Source organism: Rhinoderma darwinii, chromosome 4 (genome assembly GCF_050947455.1).
Source record: "Rhinoderma darwinii isolate aRhiDar2 chromosome 4, aRhiDar2.hap1, whole genome shotgun sequence".
In the NCBI taxonomy this organism is placed as follows: Eukaryota; Metazoa; Chordata; class Amphibia; order Anura; family Rhinodermatidae; genus Rhinoderma; species Rhinoderma darwinii.
Genome location: NC_134690.1, coordinates 3,637,776 through 3,657,798, shown reverse-complemented (window position 1 = coordinate 3,657,798; position 20,023 = coordinate 3,637,776). Strand labels below are relative to the sequence as shown.

The window sequence follows — 20,023 nt, the reverse complement described above, 5'->3', positions numbered from 1 at the left end:
GTACTCCAGTCTCTGTTGTCCAGTGATTTTGTTCTCTTGTCTCTGGTGTCTAGTCAATAAATGTCCCTTTCTCTGGTGTCCAGTGGTTTAGATAACTAGTCTCTGGTGTCCAGTAGTTTAGAGCCCTAGTCTCTGGTGTCCTATGATTTAGTTCTCTGGTGTCCAGTGGATAAGTGCCCCAGTATCTTGTGTCCAGTGGTCTATTTCCCCAGTTTCTGGTGTCCAGTGGTTTAGTGCCCAAGTCTCTGGTGTCCAGTGGTTTAGTTCTCCAGCTTCTGGTGTCTAGTGGTTTAGTGCCCCAGGCTCTGGTGCCCAGTGGTTTTGTATTCCAGTCTCTGTTGTCCAGTGGTTTGGAGCCCCAATCTCTGGTGTCCAGTGGTTTAGTGCCCTATTTTCTGGTATCTAGTGGTTTAGTGACACCTTTCCACATTCTGCTATTTCTCCCGTGTATGGTGATACCAAATATGTGTGTCTAATCTATTATATGGACCCGTTATAGGGCATATCATAGAAAGAGTCCATTTTAGGCTTTGGAGGCTTTTTTACGCCAGAGCTGATTTTAGGGAACCCCGCTATATTTGCCGTGGTACTGCAGGTCATTTTGACAAGTATAAATGTCCTGCTAATATTCATCTAGGGGTAAAGTGAGGATTTTTAATAGGCGGAAAGAAATAAAAAATAGTTTTTCCCAGAAAATACAGTATTGATGAATTTTTACAGTGAAACATTATCCAATAAGTAACCTTCCCTTTTGGTTCTCCCTACAAAAACAGTGTGAAAGTAAATGAGTTAATAATGTGGGTAATATCACGGTCTTTGCTGTCATAGATTCTAAAGGCAGATGTGTAGCCTGTACCGCTCTCACAGAGCTTGTAGATTTTAACCCCATATTTTGCTCTTTTTGAGGGGATGTACTGGCGGAATGAGAGCCTTCCTCTGTAACTCATCAGCGATTCATCCACCGCTAGGTTTTATTCGGGGTTGTACACCGGCATAAATGACGCCTTCAACATTTTTATCAGGGGCCTTATTTTATACAGGCGGTCACGGCCTGGATCACTACGGGGGGAGGGGGGACCCTGGTGATTGTGGTTAAAATGAGGGAAGCGCATTAGCACCTCATATCTGCTTATGATCATAACGGCTGGAAAAACGGAAAAACAGGTGTGGCATGTGTAGGGCTTGTTGCTCAATATGTCCGGATTGAGGGCTTTTTCACTAACCCCGTGTTGAGGATGAGCCCCAAATTTTTTTTAAGTTCACCAGTATTTGTGGGGTGCCACTGCTTTGCATAGGACGTTGGCTTTTCAGCAAAGAATTGGCGAACGTACGGATTGGTTTGGTTGACAACCAGCTCCAATAGTTCATCTGTAATGAATATTTTAGAAAAAATTGGGGGCTGTGAAATTTTCCACATTAATATTTATCCCTGGTGTGGCAATAAATTCTGGGATATTAGGGGAAAATGACTCTGTGGGTACCCACTCAATATATTCTGGGGGAATATAGTGGGCCTTTTTTTGTGGTACTCCTGCGACATGCCCTTGAATTGCAGAAAACGTATCACTGTCGTCGCTATCACTGGCAGACATTTCTACCTTCTGTATCGCTTTCATCAGAGTCAGAAATTAACATGGCGTATACCTCTTCCACCGTGAACCTTCTATGGACCATTTTAATTACACACAAGTACGACAAAGACTGTAACCAGACGCACACGCAGACAAATGTTATTATTTTTTCTTTAACTTTTTTTTTTCACAAAAATACACGGATATCACAAAAACACACTTTACAAAAAACTGATGTCGAACAAACACGTAGACTATAAAACTTTTTTTTTTTACATATATTTTTTATTACTTTTTTTTTTGCACAAAAAAAAATACACAGACGTCACACACGTATGCTACACAAAAAACCCTAGGCTAAACCTGGTCTAAACCTAGGCTAACCCTAGACTAAACCTAGGCTAACCCGAGACTAAACCTAGGTTAACCCGAGACTAAACCTAGGCTAACCCAAGACTAAATCTAGGCTAACCCGAGACTAAACCTAGGCTAACCCGAGACTAAACCTAGGCTAACCCGAGACTAAACCTAGGCTAACCTGAGACGAAACCTAGGCTAACCCGAGACGAAACCTAGGCTAACCCTAGACTAAACCTAGGCTAACCCTAGACTAACTCTAGAATAGAACCTAGAATAACCCTAGACTAATCTTAAGGGCACGTTCACACGTGGCGGAATTGCTGTGGAATTCCGCTGCGGACAGTCCGCAGTGGAATTCTCCAGCAGCCATTTTTTACATTTGATTCTATCCATTTTTAGGAAAGTTAGTTCAGACATTGTTGAAAACTCAGCTGCGGACCATAGGCTGTGGTGCGGAATTTTCCCTCCCAGCATGCACTGTCTGTTGCGGAGAAGAAGCGGAATTTCACTGCGGATTTCAACCTTCAATGCAAAAACTGAAATCTGTGGCAAGTCCGCTGTGTTTTCTGCAACGTCTGAATTACCTGTCAAATATGCAAATGTTGGTGCAGATTCATTGCGTAAATCCCCCAAATCTGCACCAACATTTGCAGCAGAAAAACTCTGCCACGTGTGAACGTGCCCTAAGGATAACCCTAGCCTAGGTATACAATTGAAGTTTATATAAAGTTTATGTATTAGATGTTTTGTAATTTTGTGTCTTTGGTGTCACAGTAACATTCTCTCTCCGTCTCTTCTCATACAGAGAGTGTGAGGAGAGACAGAGGGACAGGTAGGAGAAACACTTTGTTTTTCATTTTGTGATCACTGTTAATGGTTCTCACAGTGAATACATGAACAGAGACCACTGTTATTGGTCTCCGATCATCACTCTGAAGCCAAGGTTGTTGCTAACATGCGGCCGGCACTTGCTATTGAATGCCGCATCTGAGGGGTTAAATACGATCGGAGACCACTTCTAGTGGTCTCCAATCATTGCCCTGAAGCCCGAGGCTGTTACTAACTGCCCGGTCTTCAGGAGATCCCAGCGAAAACCGCTCCGATGTGGCCCCCTCCCTCGCAAACCACTCAGATGCGGCACTTGCTATTGAGTGCCGCATCTGAGGGGTTAAATACAATCGGAGGACACGACTTCCGGTGGGCGGGACATCCAGGATGGCCACATTTTACTAATGCTCCGGAGCAGAGTATCCAATCTGACCTAAATAAACGGCATCACGGCACAGACGAACACAGGGGATACACAGGAGTCGAGGGCAGTGAGAGACCTACCCTTGGAGCACCATATTAAGAGACCGGAGTCCGCTCTGACAGAGAGCACACGGATAGCCGCCGGAACAACAAGGACAGGAGGCCGCCATCTTGCCACCATAGTCTGCCGGGAGCAGAGCCGCTCTGTAGCGCGGGAAAGCGAGGTGTGGAGGCTCGGATTGTGGGAGAGTGAGGAGATCGGGCGTTCTCCTGAAGCACCGGGGGAGCTGAGACACGCGGCGGTGGAGCGCGGCCCTAAAGCCGACAGACACGTGGTGCAGGGCAGCGCGTGGTCCAGACAGGGGCTGTTGCATAGCTGCAAAGGAGACCATTGGGAACACCTCCCAGAAGCACCGGACGACACAACAGCGTGGGACAGATAAGTACCACACCGATACATAACTGTGGAATGCTTTAAAAGAACCCTGAAGGGGGGATAGCTTGCCGGGAGCAGCGGTCGGAGAGGACAGGCTGTGAAGTTTTGAAGGAGGGCCGCTGTCGCTTGTACCCCGCTTTCACATAGACGCGGCAGGACCGGCTGTGGAAGGGGGACGTACAATAGCTTAAAACAGAACTGTCTGGACATATGGTGCATAAGGTGCGCAAGTTATCAGAGTGTCACTGACTTACTAGCTACGGGCTTAAATGCAAGAGACTGTTTTCTCTCCTTTGGACGCTGCCCTGTTGATACGTATGTGAAAGCATAATTAGTTCCTCCACAGATTATACATACCTAAACCGCCTCATTACAAACCGCATTGTCGCGGGTCACTGAGTTCATGGACAAATACCTGCATACCTCTGGGACACCTAGGTCTACATGCTCCTCTGCAATGCCACACACATCTGCTGGTCACTCTTCTGCTGCCGCCTCCACGCAGAAGAAACAGGGGAAAGGACTGTCTAAGGGCACAAACATAGATAACTCCTCACAAAAAAGTGACTTATCAGCGGCAGTTTCAGCATCCGGAGACATAACTCCACCAAACCTTTCCAGCCCACCTAGCCCGACATCCGTGCATCTTGCAATACAGTCTCAGGAGGCAGAGGTGGCACAGGAGGTTTTGCGTCTTATTGTACCGATCTTTTGAGAGGCGTTTGGATCTTATACAAACCTCTATAAATACCATGCTGGCGCAGCTGACCACAAATTCACAGAAAATTGGGGAGTTGGAAAACAAATCTGTGTCGTGTGAGATGGAGGTTACCCGTTTGGAAACACTAACGACGGAACAAGGCGGACTAATACAAACGCTACGGGAGAAATTGGATGATCTTGAAAACCGGGAGCGGCGCAATAATTTGCGATTTATGGGGATTCCGGAGGATGTCACAAATGAGGCACTTACCACATATCTGTCTACAGCCCTACCTTGGGCTTTGCATGTACAGCTACCAGAGGACCCGCTATCCATAGAAAGAGCTCATCGCTTGGGAGTCCGGAGAGAAAATGAAAATGGCTGGAGACCTAGAGCAGTCATAGCCAAATATCATAATTGGACGGTGAAGGAAAAAATTCTGAAGGCCTTCAGACAAATCCCGGAGCTTAGGATAAATCGGCATAAGATCTTGCTGTTCCAGGATTTTTCCATACAAGTATCCCAAAAGCGTAAAGCTTTTACGCTAGTATGCAAGTACTTGCATGAGAATAACATCCGATTCCAATTGCTGTACCCGGCGAAGCTGAAAGTCACGGAGAATGGCCGAACCAGACTGTAATGACGGGGTAGGGAGTCAGAAAGGTGAGCCCTAATCTACCCGCCACTCAGTCCCTGCCTACTTGCAACGACCCATCCTAGGCGACGGGGTACAACTGGGCGACGGTCCCTACGCTCCGTAAGTGCACGACAGACAAACAGACAAGGGTACACAGAAGCTAGGGAAATGGGGCAGTTGCCCACGGAGACACCGTGAGCAATGAGAGTAGTGAACGAGCCGAGTCAAACCAGGAGTGTACGAGGTACAAAATGCAGAGCAGAAGAGTGGTCAGTAAAGCCAAGGTCAATAACAAGAAGAGGATCAGTAGTTCAAGCAGCAGCAGAGCCAGGAAACAAGCAGAGCAGAATCACAGGCAAAGGAGGAACAGGAAAGGCAGGTATAAATAGACAGTGGGCGGGAGCTAGCTCCATCTGGCCAGGCTGTGATAGGCTCTCCCACTCCTAAGCCTGCCATCCTGAGTGGTGGAAGATGGAGTCAGTCTCACAGACATAGGAGCAGGTGCAGACTGATTACCCACGGGCGTCGACACAGAAGCTGTGTCTGGCAGATCCTTTACTCCAGGAGCAGGAGGTTAGTGTTAGTGGGTTCCCAGAGTCCATTCGTCCTAGGTCTACCACATTTCCACCCTTGTCACTGAATCCATCTGTGGAGATGTTTGTCAGAATGGTAGTGGATGAACTCTGCATGCTACCACAACAACGTAGTTTTGATAACTTGTCATGGGCACAGCGCAAGGCACTGCGTGAATTAAAACAAATGTGTGACATTGTGTTTAAACCAGCTGACAAGTGTGGCAATGTGGTACTATGGCCCATTGGTATGTATGATTTGGAGGCATACTGGCAATTACGGGATGCAGATTGCTATACGCGGTTAATGCATAACCCTACCAATTTGTTAAAGGGCCAGTTGGATACGTTATTGTCGGAAGCCTGCGATAATAACATCATTGATAAGAAAATCATGGATGGTCTCATTGTAAAATTTCTGATCACTCCAACACTATATCTTTTACCTAAAGTGCATAAGGATTGTAAGAAACCACCCGGACGGCCAATTGTGTCAGGATGTGGTAGTTTATGTGAGGCCACCTGTCGCTATCTTGATTATTATCTCCGCCCCTGTGTCGAGAGTCTTCAATCTTATGTCAAAGATTCTACTGATGTATTGAAGCGTCTTGATGGGGTTACCATTAAGCAGGATATGTATCTTGTATCCTGCGATGTGGAATCCCTGTATACCTGCATCAACCACGAATTGGGTCTCCATGCTGTCCAATATTTTTTGCGCTCATGCAATCTTGACCATGAATTGGTCGAATTTTTGATTCTTCTCATGCGTTTTGTCCTTGAGCACAACTACTTTGTGTTCAGGGACAAACATTATTTACAACTACGTGGGACCGCAATGGGCGCGACCTGTGCGCCATCATATGCTAACTTATTTTTAGGCTTCTGGGAACAGGAAATTGTACGGGAGGCTATGGATATGGTGTCGGGTTGTGTTGTAGGTTGGATACGCTTCATTGATGACATCCTTTTCATCTGGCAGGGTACTCGTATAGAATTGGATCGATTTCTATCTATCCTGAATACCAATACACTTAATATCAAATTAACAAGCGTTATTAGTCAAACCACCATGGATTTCCTGGACATTAAAATAACAGTACAAGATACAGGTAAGCTGAGCACTACTATTTCTAGAAAGTTGACAGCTGTCAACTCTCTTCTACATGCATCGTCTTTTCACCCCACCCATACAATACGTGCTATTCCAACTGGGCAATTTTTAAGGGCAAGACGTGTATGTGACTCTGACTCCAATTTTGAAATTGAATCCCAATGTTTGAGGACTCGCTTTTTACAACGCGGGTACCCTAATTTTGATATTGAGAAGGGATACCAGAGAGCACGCCATACTAATCGCAACAATCTTCTGACCCAATATAAACACAAAAGAAAGGATGACACGGTGAGACTCATTACTCCCTATAAAACACAATGGGTGGAGATGAGAAAGATTGTGACCCGTTTTTGGCCCATACTTCTCAGTGATCCTGATCTTAAGAAGTTTCTACCCTCTAAACCTCAACTCACCGCCAAAAAAAGTAAAACTCTGGGTGACCATTTGGTCCGTAGTCATTATAGTATTCCTAATCCAAAGACCTTTTTGTTTGGGTCCAAAGGGCCCACATGGGGATCTTTCTCCTGTGGCCACTGCTCAATCTGCAAATTAATTTTAAGAACTGACACATTTTCTGATTCTGAAAATAAAAAAAGTTGCAAAATTGTCCATTTTATAAATTTCAGCACAACGGGGGTGGTCTACATGGCTACTTCTCCATGTGGTCTCTCTTATGTAGGTATGACTACAAGAGAGTTGAAAACGAGAATCCAGGAACATGTCAGGGACATTAAAAAGGCTGGACTTATTGAGAGAAATAATTGGGATGAAATAGACAAACTGAAGTCCATTCCCAGACATTTTCGCGAGTTCACAATAGTAGTTGGCAAGATCTAAAGGTTCATGGAAATTGACAAAATCATTACCAGATCACATGGAGGGGATACTTTTCGTATTTTGTATGATATTACTATCGGTTTTACAAGCAGATGCATTACAATTTAGAAAAATCATAGTTTTTGCTAATTTTCTCAAAATGTTGGTGTTCTCAGAATCGCTTGGATAGGTGGAAGCATTCCAAAGTTATTACCACATGAAGTGACACATGTCAGATTTGAAAAATAAGGCTCTGTCAGGAAGGTCAAAAGTGGCCATAGCGGGAAGGGGTTAATATATACTAGATTTAACCCGGTCACTTGTAAGTGTAATTATTATCTTATAAATCAGCCCTTTTAATCTTTAAGTGTTTTTATTATCTGCTAGATTTGCCCTGTCACCTGTAAGTGCTTTTGTTATCTGCTATATATGCCCCGGTCAAATTTCAGTCATATTAATATCTGCTAGGTCTGCCCCAGTCACCTGTAAGTGTTATTATTATCTGCTGGATCTGCCCCGGCCACCTTTAAGTATTATTACTATATGCTAGATTTGCCCTGATTACATGTAAGGCTCATTAATATTTGCTATATCTCTCCCAGTCACTTATAAGTGTTGTTATTATCATCTGCTATATCTGCCCTAGTCACCTGTAAGTGCTGTTAATATCTGCCAGATTTGGCTCGGTCAATTGTAAGTGTTCTTATTTTATGCTAAATCTGCCCTAATCACATGTAAGTGATATTTTTATCTGCTAGATCTGTCCAAGTTATCATTGAGTGTTATTATTATCTGCAAGATCTGCCCTGGTCACCTGTAAGTTCTGTTATTATTTGCAAGATCTGCCCAAGTCATCTGTAAGTGCTATTGTTATGTGCTAAATCTGCCATGTCACCTTATTATATGCTAGTTCTACCCTGGTCATCTGTAAGTGATATACTATATGCTAGATCTGCCACAGTCACCTGTGTTATTATTATTATCCTGGTTACCTGTAAGTGTTATTACTATATGCTAGATCTGCCACAGTCACTTGTGTTATTATTATCCAGGTTACCTGTAAGTGCTATTATTATCTGCTAGATCTGTCCTGGTTACCTGTAAGTGCTATTGTTATCTGCTAAATGTTCCCGCTCACATATAAGTGTTATTATTATATTCCATATCTATTCTGGTCACCCTTAAGGGTTGTTATTATCTGCTATATCAGCACCGGTCACCTGAAAGTGCTAGTATTATCTATTAGATCTGCCCCAGTCACCTGTAAGTGTTATCATTATCTGCTTGATGTGTACTGGTCAACTGTAGGTGTTATTACTATCTGCTAGATCTGACCTAGCATCTGTAAGCGCTATTGTTATCTACTAGCTCTGCCTCTGTCACCTGTAAGTGTTAATATTATCTACTAGATCTGCTCCATTCACTTGTAAGTGGTATTATTATCTGCCAGTTTTATACCGGTCACCTGTAAGTGCTATAATTATCTTCTAAATCGGCCCCGGTAACCTGTAAGTGATATTATTATCTGTTAGAGCTGCCAAGATCAGCTGTAAGAGTTATTAATATCTGTGAGAACTAGCCCGTTCACATGTAAGTCGAATTATTATTTGCTACGTATGCGCTAGTCATCTGTAAATATTAATATTATTTGCTAGATCTGGCCCTTGTCACATGTAAGTGTTATTATAATTTGCTAGATTTGCACTGGTCACCTTTAAGTACTATCATTGTCTGCTAGATCTACCTCCGTCATCTGTGTTCTGTGTTATTGTTATCTTCTAGATTTGCCACGGTCATCTGTATGAGTTATTATTATCTGCTAGATGTGCCCTGACCACCTGTAATGATTATTAATAAAAAAATCATTTTTTTTTTAATGGTATTTTCTGAAGTCCCAAGCCGACCTGCAGTTGCAGGAGCTCGGCCACCTCGGCGACTCCTACTGAAAGAGGCGGTGAGCCAGCTCCTAGTATGAGCGGTGTGTGCCTGCCTGTTGCACCCGTGGGGGGATAGAGGAGCCATGGGGAAGCTGTGCCAGCCCGGGGGCAGCCGTGTACGAGCTCCACAGCGCCCGCGGCGACTCCCGTTCTGTCCACCCGCCTGACAAGCACTTCCAGTCCGCGAATGATGCATGTCAGCGGCGGTGAGCCAGCTCCGAGTATGAGCGGCGTGTGCCTTCCTATTGCACCCGTGGGGGGATAGAGGAGCCATGGGGAAGCTGTGCCAGACCGGGGGCAGCCGTGTACGAGCTCTGCAACGCCCGCGGCGAGTGCCGTAATCCACCCGCCTGACAAGCACTTCCGGTCCACGAATGATGCATGTCAGCGGCGGTGAGCCAGCTCCGAGTATGAGCGGCGTGTGCCTGCCTATTGCACCCGTGGGGGGGATAGAGGAGCCATGGGGAAGCTGTGCAAGACCGGGGGCAGCCGTGTACGAGCTCCGCAACGCCCGCGGCGAGTCCCGTAGTCCACCCGCCCGACAAGCACTTCCGGTCCGCGAATGATGCATGTCAGCGGCGGGGAGTCAGCTCCGAGTATGAGCGCCGTGTGCCTGCCTATTGCACCCGTGGGGGGATAGAGGAGCCATGGGGAAGCTGTGCAAGCCCGGGGGCAGCCGTGTACGAGCTCAGCAGCGCCCACGGTCCTCGGCGGACTTCCAGGGCAAGAGCGGTAGGCGCGGCCACCTCATGCTGACCTCCTGGAAGTCCCCGTCGGCCTCGCTCGCGGGTCGGTCCCACTGTTTTTTTTTTTAACTTCTAAATAAAAAAAGCGGCGGTGAGCCAGCTCTGAGTAAGAGCGGCGTGTGCCTGCCTATTGCACCCATGGGGGGATAGAGGAGTCACGGGCAAGCTGTGCAAGCCCGGGGGCAGCCGTGTACGAGTTCCGCAGCGCCCGCGGCGAGTCCCGAAGTCCGCCCGCCCGACAAGCACTTCCGGTCCGCGACGGACTTCCAGGGCTCGAGCGGTAGGCGCGGCCACATCATGCCGATCTCCTGGAAGTCCCCGTCTGCCTCGCTCGCGGGTCTGTCTTCATTGACGTTTTGGAGAAAAAACCCTATGAGGTTTTTATTTTGGCCTTCAGCCGAGCAGCCGTTCCAAATTTTTTTTATGGTATTTTCTGAAGCCCCAAGCCGACCTGCAGTTGCAGGAGCTCGGCCACCTCGGCAACTCCTACCGAAAGCCGTGAACGAGGAAGTACAAACGGGAGCTGCTCCCGTTCCAAGTCGAGAAGGACTTCCATGGTGTGACCGGTATGTAGTGGCGCCTCCTGCCGGCCTCCTGGAAGTCCCCGTTGGCCTCGCTCGCAGGTCTGTCTTCATTGACGTTTTGGAGAAAAAACCCTATGAGGTTTTTATTTTGGGCCTCAGCCGGGCAGCAGTACCAGGAGCCCGGGTACTTTGGCACCATACACCGGTGTATTTGAGCAGGTGACCCCTTTTAGGGTATTGAATATGTCCTCCACCTGAAATACTGTGAGGGGGCAGAATGATCTCCAATAGAGGTCAGGACGGGAGGTGGACCCGACCCTAGTCCGACGGTGGGTTCCAGGGCGACAACGGTATGTAGCGGCCCCCTCATGCCGCTTGCCTGGAAGTCCACGTCGGTCTCGCTCGCTGATCGGTCCGATGCTGCGCCTTACTTTCTGAAAAATACTTTGATGATTTTTTCTGAAGTCCCAAACCGACCAGCAGTTGCAGGAGCTCTGCCACCTCGGCGACTCCTACCGAAGTAACGATAAAGGAGGACGTGCTGCACGTCCTAGCGGGTGCAACTCCCCTCCCAAGCCCAGAAGGACTTCCAGGGAGTGACCGGTAGGCACCGGCCCCCTCATGCCGGCCTCCTGGAAGTCCACGCCGGCCTCGATCGCTGGTCGGTCCGCTGCTGCGCCTTACCTTCTTAAAAGACTTTGAAGTTTTTCTGTAGTCCCAAGCCTACCAGCAGTTGTAGGAGCTCGTCCACCATGGCGACTCCTACCCGAAGGAACGTTGAAGGAGAACGTGCTGCACGTCCTAGCGGGAGGTGCACCCGTTCCAAGCCGAGAAGGACTTCCATGGTGTGACCGGTAGGTAGTGGCGCATCCTGCCGGCCTCCTGGAAGTCCCCGTCGGCCTCGCTCGCAGGTCTGTCTTCATTGATGTTTTGGAGAAAAAACCCTATGAGGTTTTTATTTTGGGCCTTAGCCGGGCAGCAGTACCAGGAGCCCGGGTACTTTGGCACCATACACCGGTGTATTTGAGCAGGTGACACTTTTAGGGTATTGAATATGTCCTCCACCTGAAATACTGTGAGGGGGCAGAATGATCTCCAATAGAGGTCAGGGCGGGAGGTGGACCCGACCCTAGTCCGACGGTGGGTTCCAGGGCGACAACGGTATGTAGCGGCCCCCTCATGCCGCTTGCCTGGAAGTCCACGTCGGTCTCGCTCGCTGGTCGGTCCGGTGCTGCGCCTTACCTTCTGAAAAATACTTTGATGATTTTTTCTGAAGTCCCAAACCGACCAGCAGTTGCAGGAGCTCTGCCACCTCGGCGACTCCTACCGAAGGAACGTTGAAGGAGGACGTGCTGCACGTCCTAGCGCGTGCAACTCCCTTCCCAAGCCCAGGAGGACCCAGGGAGTGACCGGTAGGCACCGGCCCCCTCATGCCAGCCTCCTGGAAGTCCACGCCGGCCTCGATCGCTTGTCGGTCCGCTGCTGCGCCTTACCTTCTTAAATACTTTGAAGTTTTTTCTGTAGTCCCAAGCCTACCAGCAGTTGCAGGAGCTCGTCCACCATGGCGACTCCTACCGAAGGAACGTTGAAGGAGGAAGTGCTGCACGTCCTAGCGGGAGGTGCACCCGTTCCAAGCCGAGAAGGACTTCCATGGTGTGACCAGTAGGTACTGTCGCCTCCTGCCGGCCTCCTGGAAGTCCCCGTCGGCCTCGCTCGCAGGTCGGTCTTCATTTAACGTTTTGGAGAAAAAACCCTATGAGGTTTTTATTTTGGGCTTCAGCCGGGCAGCAGTTCCAGGAGCCCGGGTACTTTGGCACCTTACCCCGGTGTATTTGAGGTGGTGACACATTTAGGGGTGCGAATATCTCCTTCACCTGAAATCCTGTGAGAGGGCCTTTCTGTTTTGCGTTCCAAGTCCCAACGGTTCTTCCTAGCGGGAAGTCCTAACCGTTTGTGGCCGAGAGTGACTTCCAGGGTATGAGCGATAGGTACCGGCCCTCTCACGGTGTCTCCTGGAAGTCCTCCTCGGCCTCGTTCGCTGGTCGGTCCGCTGCGCCTTAACTTCCACGAAAGAACTTTGGTGCATTCTTTCTGGAGTCCCAGGCCAACCAGCAGTTGCAGGAGCTCGGCCACCTTGGCGACTCCAACCGAGTACCATGAAGGAGGACGTGCTGCACGTTCTAGCGGGAGCTGCACCTGGTCCAACCCGAGAAGGACTTCCATGGTGTGACCGGCATGTAGTGGCACGCCATGCCGGCCTCCTGGAAGTCCCCGTCGAGCTCGCTCGCTGGTCGGTCCGCTGCGCCTGACCTTCCATGAAAGAACTTTGGTGCATTCTTTCTGGAGTCGAAGGCCGACCAGCAGTTGCAGGAGCTCGTCCACCATGGCGACTCCTACCCGAAGGAACGTTGAAGGAGGACGTACTGCACGTCCTAGCGGGTGGTGCACCCGTTCCAAGCCGAGAAGGACTTCCATGGTGTGACCGGTAGGTAGTGGCGCCTCCTGCCGGCCTCCTGGAAGTCCCTGTCGGCCTCGCTCGCAGGTCGGTCTTCATTGACGTTTTGGAGAAAAAACCCTAAGAGGTTTTTATTTTGGGCTGCAGCCGGGCAGCAGTTCCAGGAGCCCGGGTACTTTGGCACCTTACCCCAGTGTATTTGAGGTGGTGACACTTTTAGGGGTGCGAATATCTCCTTCACCTGAAATTCTGTGAGAGGGCCTTTCTGTTTTGCGTTCCAAGTCCCAACGGTTCTTCCTAGCGGGAAGTCCTAACCGTTTGTGGCCGAGAGTGACTTCCAGGGTATGAGCGATAGGTACCGGCCCTCTCACGGTGTCTCCTGGAAGTCCTCCTCGGCCTCGTTCGCTGGTCGGTCCGCTGCGCCTTAACTTCCACGAAAGAACTTTGGTGCATTCTTTCTGAAGTCCCAGGCCGACCAGCAGTTGCAGGAGCTCGTCCACCTTGGCGACTCCAACCGAGTACCGTGAAGGAGGACGTGCTGCACGTTCTAGCGGGAGCTGCACCTGGTCCAACCCGAGAAGGACTTCCATGGTGTGACCGGTATGTAGTGGCACGCCATGCCGGCCTCCTGGAAGTCCCCGTCGACCTCGCTCGCTGGTCGGTCCGCTGCGCCTGACCTTCCATGAAAGAACTTTGGTGCATTCTTTCTGGAGTCCCAGGCCGACCAGCAGTTGCAGGAGCTCGTCCACCATGGCGACTCCTACCCGAAGGAACGTTGAAGGAGGACGTGCTGCACGTCCTAGCGGGTGGTGCACCCGTTCCAAGCCGAGAAGGACTTCCATGGTGTGACCGGTAGGTAGTGGCGCCTCCTGCCGGCCTCCTGGAAGTCCCCGTCGGCCTCGCTCGCAGGTCGGTCTTCATTGACGTTTTGGAGAAAAAACCCTAAGAGGTTTTTATTTTGGGCTGCAGCCGGGCAGCAGTTCCAGGAGCCCGGGTACTTTGGCACCTTACCCCGGTGTATTTGAGGTGGTGACACTTTTAGGGGTGCGAATATCTCCTTCACCTGAAATCCTGTGAGAGGGCATTTCTGTTTTGCGTTCCAAGTCCCAACGGTTCTTCCTAGCGGGAAGTCCTAACCGTTTGTGGCCGAGAGTGACTTCCAGGGTATGAGCGATAGGTACCGGCCCTCTCACGGTGTCTCCTGGAAGTCCTCCTCGGCCTCGTTCGCTGGTCGGTCCGCTGCGCCTTAACTTCCACGAAAGAACTTTGGTGCATTCTTTCTGAAGTCCCAGGCCGACCAGCAGTTGCAGGAGCTCGTCCACCTTGGCGACTCCAACCGAGTACCGTGAAGGAGGACGTGCTGCACGTTCTAGCGGGAGCTGCACCTGGTCCAACCCGAGAAGGACTTCCATGGTGTGACTGGTATGTAGTGGCACGCCATGCCGGCCTCCTGGAAGTCCCCGTCGACCTCGCTCGCTGGTCGGTCCGCTGCGCCTTAACTTCCACGAAAGAACTTTGGTGCATTCTTTCTGAAGTCCCAGGCCGACCAGCAGTTGCAGGAGCTCGTCCACCTTGGCGACTCCAACCGAGTACCGTGAAGGAGGACGTTCTGCACGTTCTAGTGGGAGCTGCACCTGGTCCAACCCGAGAAGGACTTCCATGGTGTGACTGGTATGTAGTGGCACGCCATGCCGGCCTCCTGGAAGTCCCCGTCGACCTCGCTCGCTGGTCGGTCCGCTGCGCCTGACCTTCCATGAAAGAACTTTGGTGCATTCTTTCTGGAGTCCCAGGCCGACCAGCAGTTGCAAGAGCACGTCCACCATGGCGACTCCTACCCGAAGGAACGTTGAAGGAGGACGTGCTGCACGTCCTAGCGGGTGGTGCACCCGTTCCAAGCCGAGAAGGACTTCCATGGTGTGACCGGTAGGTAGTGGCGCCTCCTGCCGCCCTCGTGGTAGTCCCCGTCGGCCTCGCTCGCAGGTCGGTCTTCATTGACGTTTTGGAGGAAAAACCCTATGAGGTTTTTATTTTGGGCCTCAGCCGGGCAGCAGTTCCAGGAGCCCGGGTACTTTGGCACCATACACCGGTGCCAAAGTACCCGGGAAAGTAGCGGGAGTAAAGTAGCTGCACGCTCTAGCGGGAGCTACACCCGTTCCAAGCCGAGAAGGACTTCCATGGTGTGACCGGTATGTAGTGTCGCCTCATGCCGGCCTCCTGGAAGTCCCCGTCGGCCTCAGCTGCCTGTCGTTAAGCTGTGAGAGGAGCACGTGCTCCCGCGCCGTTTGAGTCTTTGGAATTTGTCCAAGACTCCTCAGATCGATCTGGCTCCCCGCGACCCGGCGGCGGAGGGACCACTCGCTCGGCAGTGCTTTGGAGCGCGTCTTCCTCCCACACCGTCCGGGTCTGTTTCGCCCCCGGCCACCTACAGCCGGTGTCCCAAAAAGCCCGGCGGTCCTGCTAAGGCGGGCGCCGGTACCTCTCGCTCCTGCGAGGTGCGTTTGCTCAGTGCTGCTTCTATCACTCTAAAAGGCGTCCGAGAGCGCGCTGGTGTCGCCGGAGCCCGAGGCGCGAGAGAAAGCTTTAAGCGACGGGGAGGCAGTGACCGCCCCCGTATGTCCGCTGCTCGCAAGGGCCTCTCTAGCCGAGGTGCTCCCAGGCGCACCCGCGCATGGGGCACGGTTGTTTCTCGCAAGTAGTCCAAAGCCGTCTTCCGCCTCGCCCGAGGCTGGAAGTGTTGGCGTGGCGCTCCCATGCAAGCCACACGCGGCTCCACGGTGGCTTCCCTCCCCCCCTCTCCGGAGGAGGGCGGCCCCATCCCATGTGGAGCCGCTAAGCCGCCGGGAAAGCGGCCTCAGTTCCCCCTGGGCGACAAAGGCTTCCTCCCCGGCACTTTGCGAGCTGGGCCGCCGGAGAGAGCAGTTAACCCGGATTGTCGAGGTTGTCGTTGCCGTTGTCCCATATTACCTAAGCCTGGTCCTTGTTACCTTACTGGTAAGGGTTAGGGACGCTGAGCGCGCTCCATCTCTCGGCTCTATGTTGGGCTCTCTCTAAACAGGTACTCGACTTACGATGCTGCCACGACCGATCAACCGGTCTTCATAGGCGTCCTCCATCTCGGCAGGTTGCGAGCTGGGCCGCCGGTGAGAGCAGTTAACCCGGATTGTCGAGGTTGCCGTTGCCTTTGTCCCATCATACCTAAGCCTGGTCCTTGTTACCTTACTGGTAAGGGTTAGGGACGCTGAGCGCGCTCCATCTTCTCGGCTCTATGTTGGGCTCTCTCTAAACAGGTCCTCGACTTACGATGCTGCCACGACCGACCGACCGGTCTTCGTAGGCGTCCTCCATCTCGGCAGGTTGCGAGCTGGGCCGCCGGTGAGAGCAGTTAACCCGGATTGTCGAGGTTGCCGTTGCCTTTGTCCCATATTACCTAAGCCTGGTCCTTGTTACCTTACTGGTAAGGGTTAGGGACGCTGAGCGCGCTCCATCTTCTCGGCTCTATGTTGGGCTCTCTCTAAACAGGTCCTCGACTTACGATGCTGCCCCGACCGACCGGTCTTCGTAGGCGTCCTCCATCTCGGCAGGTTGCGAGCTGAATCGCCGGTGAGAACAAGTTGCCCCGATTGTCCTGTGTTGGGTCGTTAGCAGTAACACCTCTCCAGCTCCCACCTCAGTCGCTTGGCGCAGTTTAGGTGTTGTGTAGCAGGAATCAGGGCGAGAACCTAACACAGCCAGCGGGGCTCTTGGGTGACCTCTCTCAATGGGTTCTCGGCTAACGATGTTGCCGCGACCGGTCTTCGTAGGCGTCCTCCTGCTCGGCAGGTTGAGAGCTGGCCAGCCGGTGAGAGTACGTAGCCCGGATTGTCCCGAAGCGTCGCAGTGGCATATTGAACCCCCCGATTGACCTACTTAAATGATGGTCGCGAAACCTGGTTGCTGGAATTAGTGCCATTCTGCGTCCAACAACGGGGCTCTTGGTTGATCTCTTTCCATCCGTCCTCGAATGTCTTCCGATGCCTTGTAAGGGTCGGTTGTTTGAAGGCATCCGCCTCCTCGGCAGGTTGAGAGCTGGCCAGCCGGTGAGAGTACGTAGCCCGGACGGTCCCGAAGCGTCGCAGTGGCATATTGATCCCCCCGGTTGACCTACTTAAATGATGGTCACGAAACCTGGTTGCTGGAATCAGTGCCATTCTGCGTCCAACAACGGGGCTCTTGGTTGCTCTCTTTCCATGTGTCCTCGAATGTCTTCCGATGCCTTGGAAGCGTCGGTTGTTTGAAGGCGTCCGCCTCCTCGGCAGGTTGAGAGCTGGCCAGCCGGTGAGAGTACGTAGCCCGGACTGTCCCGAAGCGTCACAGTGGCATATTGAACCCCCCGGTTGACCTACTTAAATGATGGTCGCGAAACCTGGTTGCTGGAATCAGTGCCATTCTGCGTCCAACAACGGGGCTCTTGGTTGCTCTCTTTCCATGTGTCCTCGAATGTCTTCCGATGCCTTGGAAGGGTCGGTTGTTTGAAGGCGTCTGCCTCCTCGGCAGGTTGAGAGCTGGTCAGCCGGTGAGAGTACGTAGCCCGGACTGTCCCGAAGCATCGCAGTGGCATATTGAACCCCCGGTTGACCTACTTAAATGATGGTCGCGAAACCTGGTTGCTGGAATCAGTGCCATTCTGCGTCCAACAACGGGGCTCTTGGTTGCTCTCTTTCCATGTGTCCTCGAATGTCTTCCGATGCCTTGGAAGGGTCGGTTGTTTGAAGGTGTCCTCCTGCTCGGCAGGTTTCGAGCTGGGCCGTCGGTGAGAGCAGGTAGCCGGGATTGTCCTGGGGCGCGTCGTAGCAGTTATGCCAACCCATGTCCTGCAGACCTGGGCCGCTTCCGAGCGGTGACAAGGTTGTACCGGTACCAAGTTGGCAGCCAGCTGCGACCTCCCAAAGGGGGTCTTGGTTGTCCTCTCTGCAAAGGTCCTGGACTTTCTCTGCTGCCTTGGAAAGTCGTCTTGTCCCCCTGGCGCTGCGAGGCCGCCCACCTCCCGAGCGCAATAAATGAAGGTAGTCTCAGCACTTCGATGGAAGAGAGGACTACCTGGTTGATCCTGCCAGTAGCATATGCTTGTCTCAAAGATTAAGCCATGCACGTGTAAGTACACACGGCCGGTACAGTGAAACTGCGAATGGCTCATTAAATCAGTTATGGTTCCTTTGAGCGCTCCAACCGTTACTTGGATAACTGTGGTAATTCTAGAGCTAATACATGCCGACGAGCGCTGACCACCTGGGACGCGTGCATTTATAGAACCAAAACCAATTCGGGGGCTTGGGCGGTGGGGTCGGGCTCCGGCCCTCCCGCCGCTCTCCCCGGCCCCTCTGGTGACTCTAGCTAACCTCGGGCCGATCGCACCTCCCCGTGACGGCGACGATACATTCGGACGTCTGCCCTATATACTTTCGATGGTACTTTTTGCGCCTACCATGGTGACCACGGTTAACGGGGAATCAGGGTTCGATTCTGGAGAGGGAGCCTGAGAAACGGCTACCACATCCAAGGAAGGCAGCAGGTGCGCAAATTACCCACTCCCGACTCGGGGAGGTAGTGATGAAAAATAACAATACAGGACTCTTTCGAGGCCCTGTAATTGAAATGAGTACACTTTAAATCCTTTAACGAGGATCCATTGGAGGGCAAGTCTGGTGCCAGCAGCCACGGGAGGAGGAGGAGTTTGTGTGTGCTGGTGTCAGAACGGGCTTGCTCTCTGAGGGGAGAGGTGTGTGAGCAGTGTGTGAGGTGCTTTCACATTTGAAGCCGAAAAACCCTTGCTGGATCCGGCTGGAGTTGTTCCAGGCAGGGTCCCCACTCCTTTTCTAGGAGGAGTGGGGTCCTGGGGAGAGACCCACGAGCCGGGTGTAGGAGGAGAGGAGGACGTATGGGCCGCCGAGGTCGGGCGGGAGAGCGGCCGTAAGATGGAGGAGACAGCCGGCATGCTGCGCCGGTCTGAAAGGTGCCGGAGGAGCGGCGGCTCTAGCGAGGATCTGAGCCTGCTGAGCCGGCACGGCCGTGAGGATGTGGAGGCTTCTTTAGCTGCCTCAGATACAGTGAGTTCGTCAGGAGGAAGAACGGAGAGGTCCGCAGCGACAGCCGGCACAAAGGCGGGAGCCGCTGCAGGAGGAAAACTCGCGGCGGTGGATACTGCCGGAACGAGTAGACGAGGAGCGCCGGGTAAATCCGGTGAAACAGCTGGATGTATCGTGGTGAGGCTCGGGGAGCTAGGTCTAGGTGAAATCCTGGACCTAGACGAGCTCGAGTGCCTGCTCGAAGATTGGGCGGCACTAGCCCCGAGGGAGTCGACAGAGCAGTTCCGCCAGAGAGTCATGATCGTAACGGGTCTCTACAAAAGTTCGGAAGAGGAGAGACTGACCCTAAAGCAGTCTCTGGCGGAACAACGATACCGAGCAAACCACGTCTCACGTAACAAGAGACCAGCTATCTCGGAGCGGATCAAGGAACTGAGGGACCGGACAAGTTTCCCAGAGTCCAGGATGGACACAATACTCCGGTTGTCTGGGAATTTCCGCAAAAGGCTGACAAGCTGGAAAAAGGCTATGGCAAAAATCACGTTAAAGCAGAGCCAGGAATCAAGCCAGGAGACGAGTCAGGAGGTGACCGAAGGGTTAATCCCAGAACCAACAGAGGGAGGAGACACCCAGGCGGCTGAGTGCAGCCAGACATCTGAAGGCAGCCTCCCCTGTGCCCAACAGGAGCGAGCTGCAAAGCATGGATTAAAATTGAAAGTGGAGAGAGGCACCGTCCATCGGGTGTGCTCGTGTCCCTAAGCAGTTTGGAGGGTTCAGGAGAATCGTGGTCGGAGTCCGAGGAAACCAGGCGCAGTGGCGGTCCCGGGGGTCTCCTG

General features: G+C 51.8%; 1 protein-coding gene across 1 annotated transcript in view; it reads right to left on the bottom strand.

Moving 5' to 3' along the window:
• The window catches only part of LOC142759125 (vomeronasal type-2 receptor 26-like), a 65,611-nt gene extending 62,259 nt beyond the window's left edge, over positions 1 to 3,352 (bottom strand). The window contains exon 1 of the mRNA XM_075861003.1: positions 3,264 to 3,352. Within this exon, the coding sequence (XP_075717118.1) occupies positions 3,264 to 3,352 (89 nt within the window). The remainder of the gene's footprint in view (positions 1 to 3,263) is intronic.
• Between the last annotated feature and the right edge of the window lie 16,671 nt (positions 3,353 to 20,023).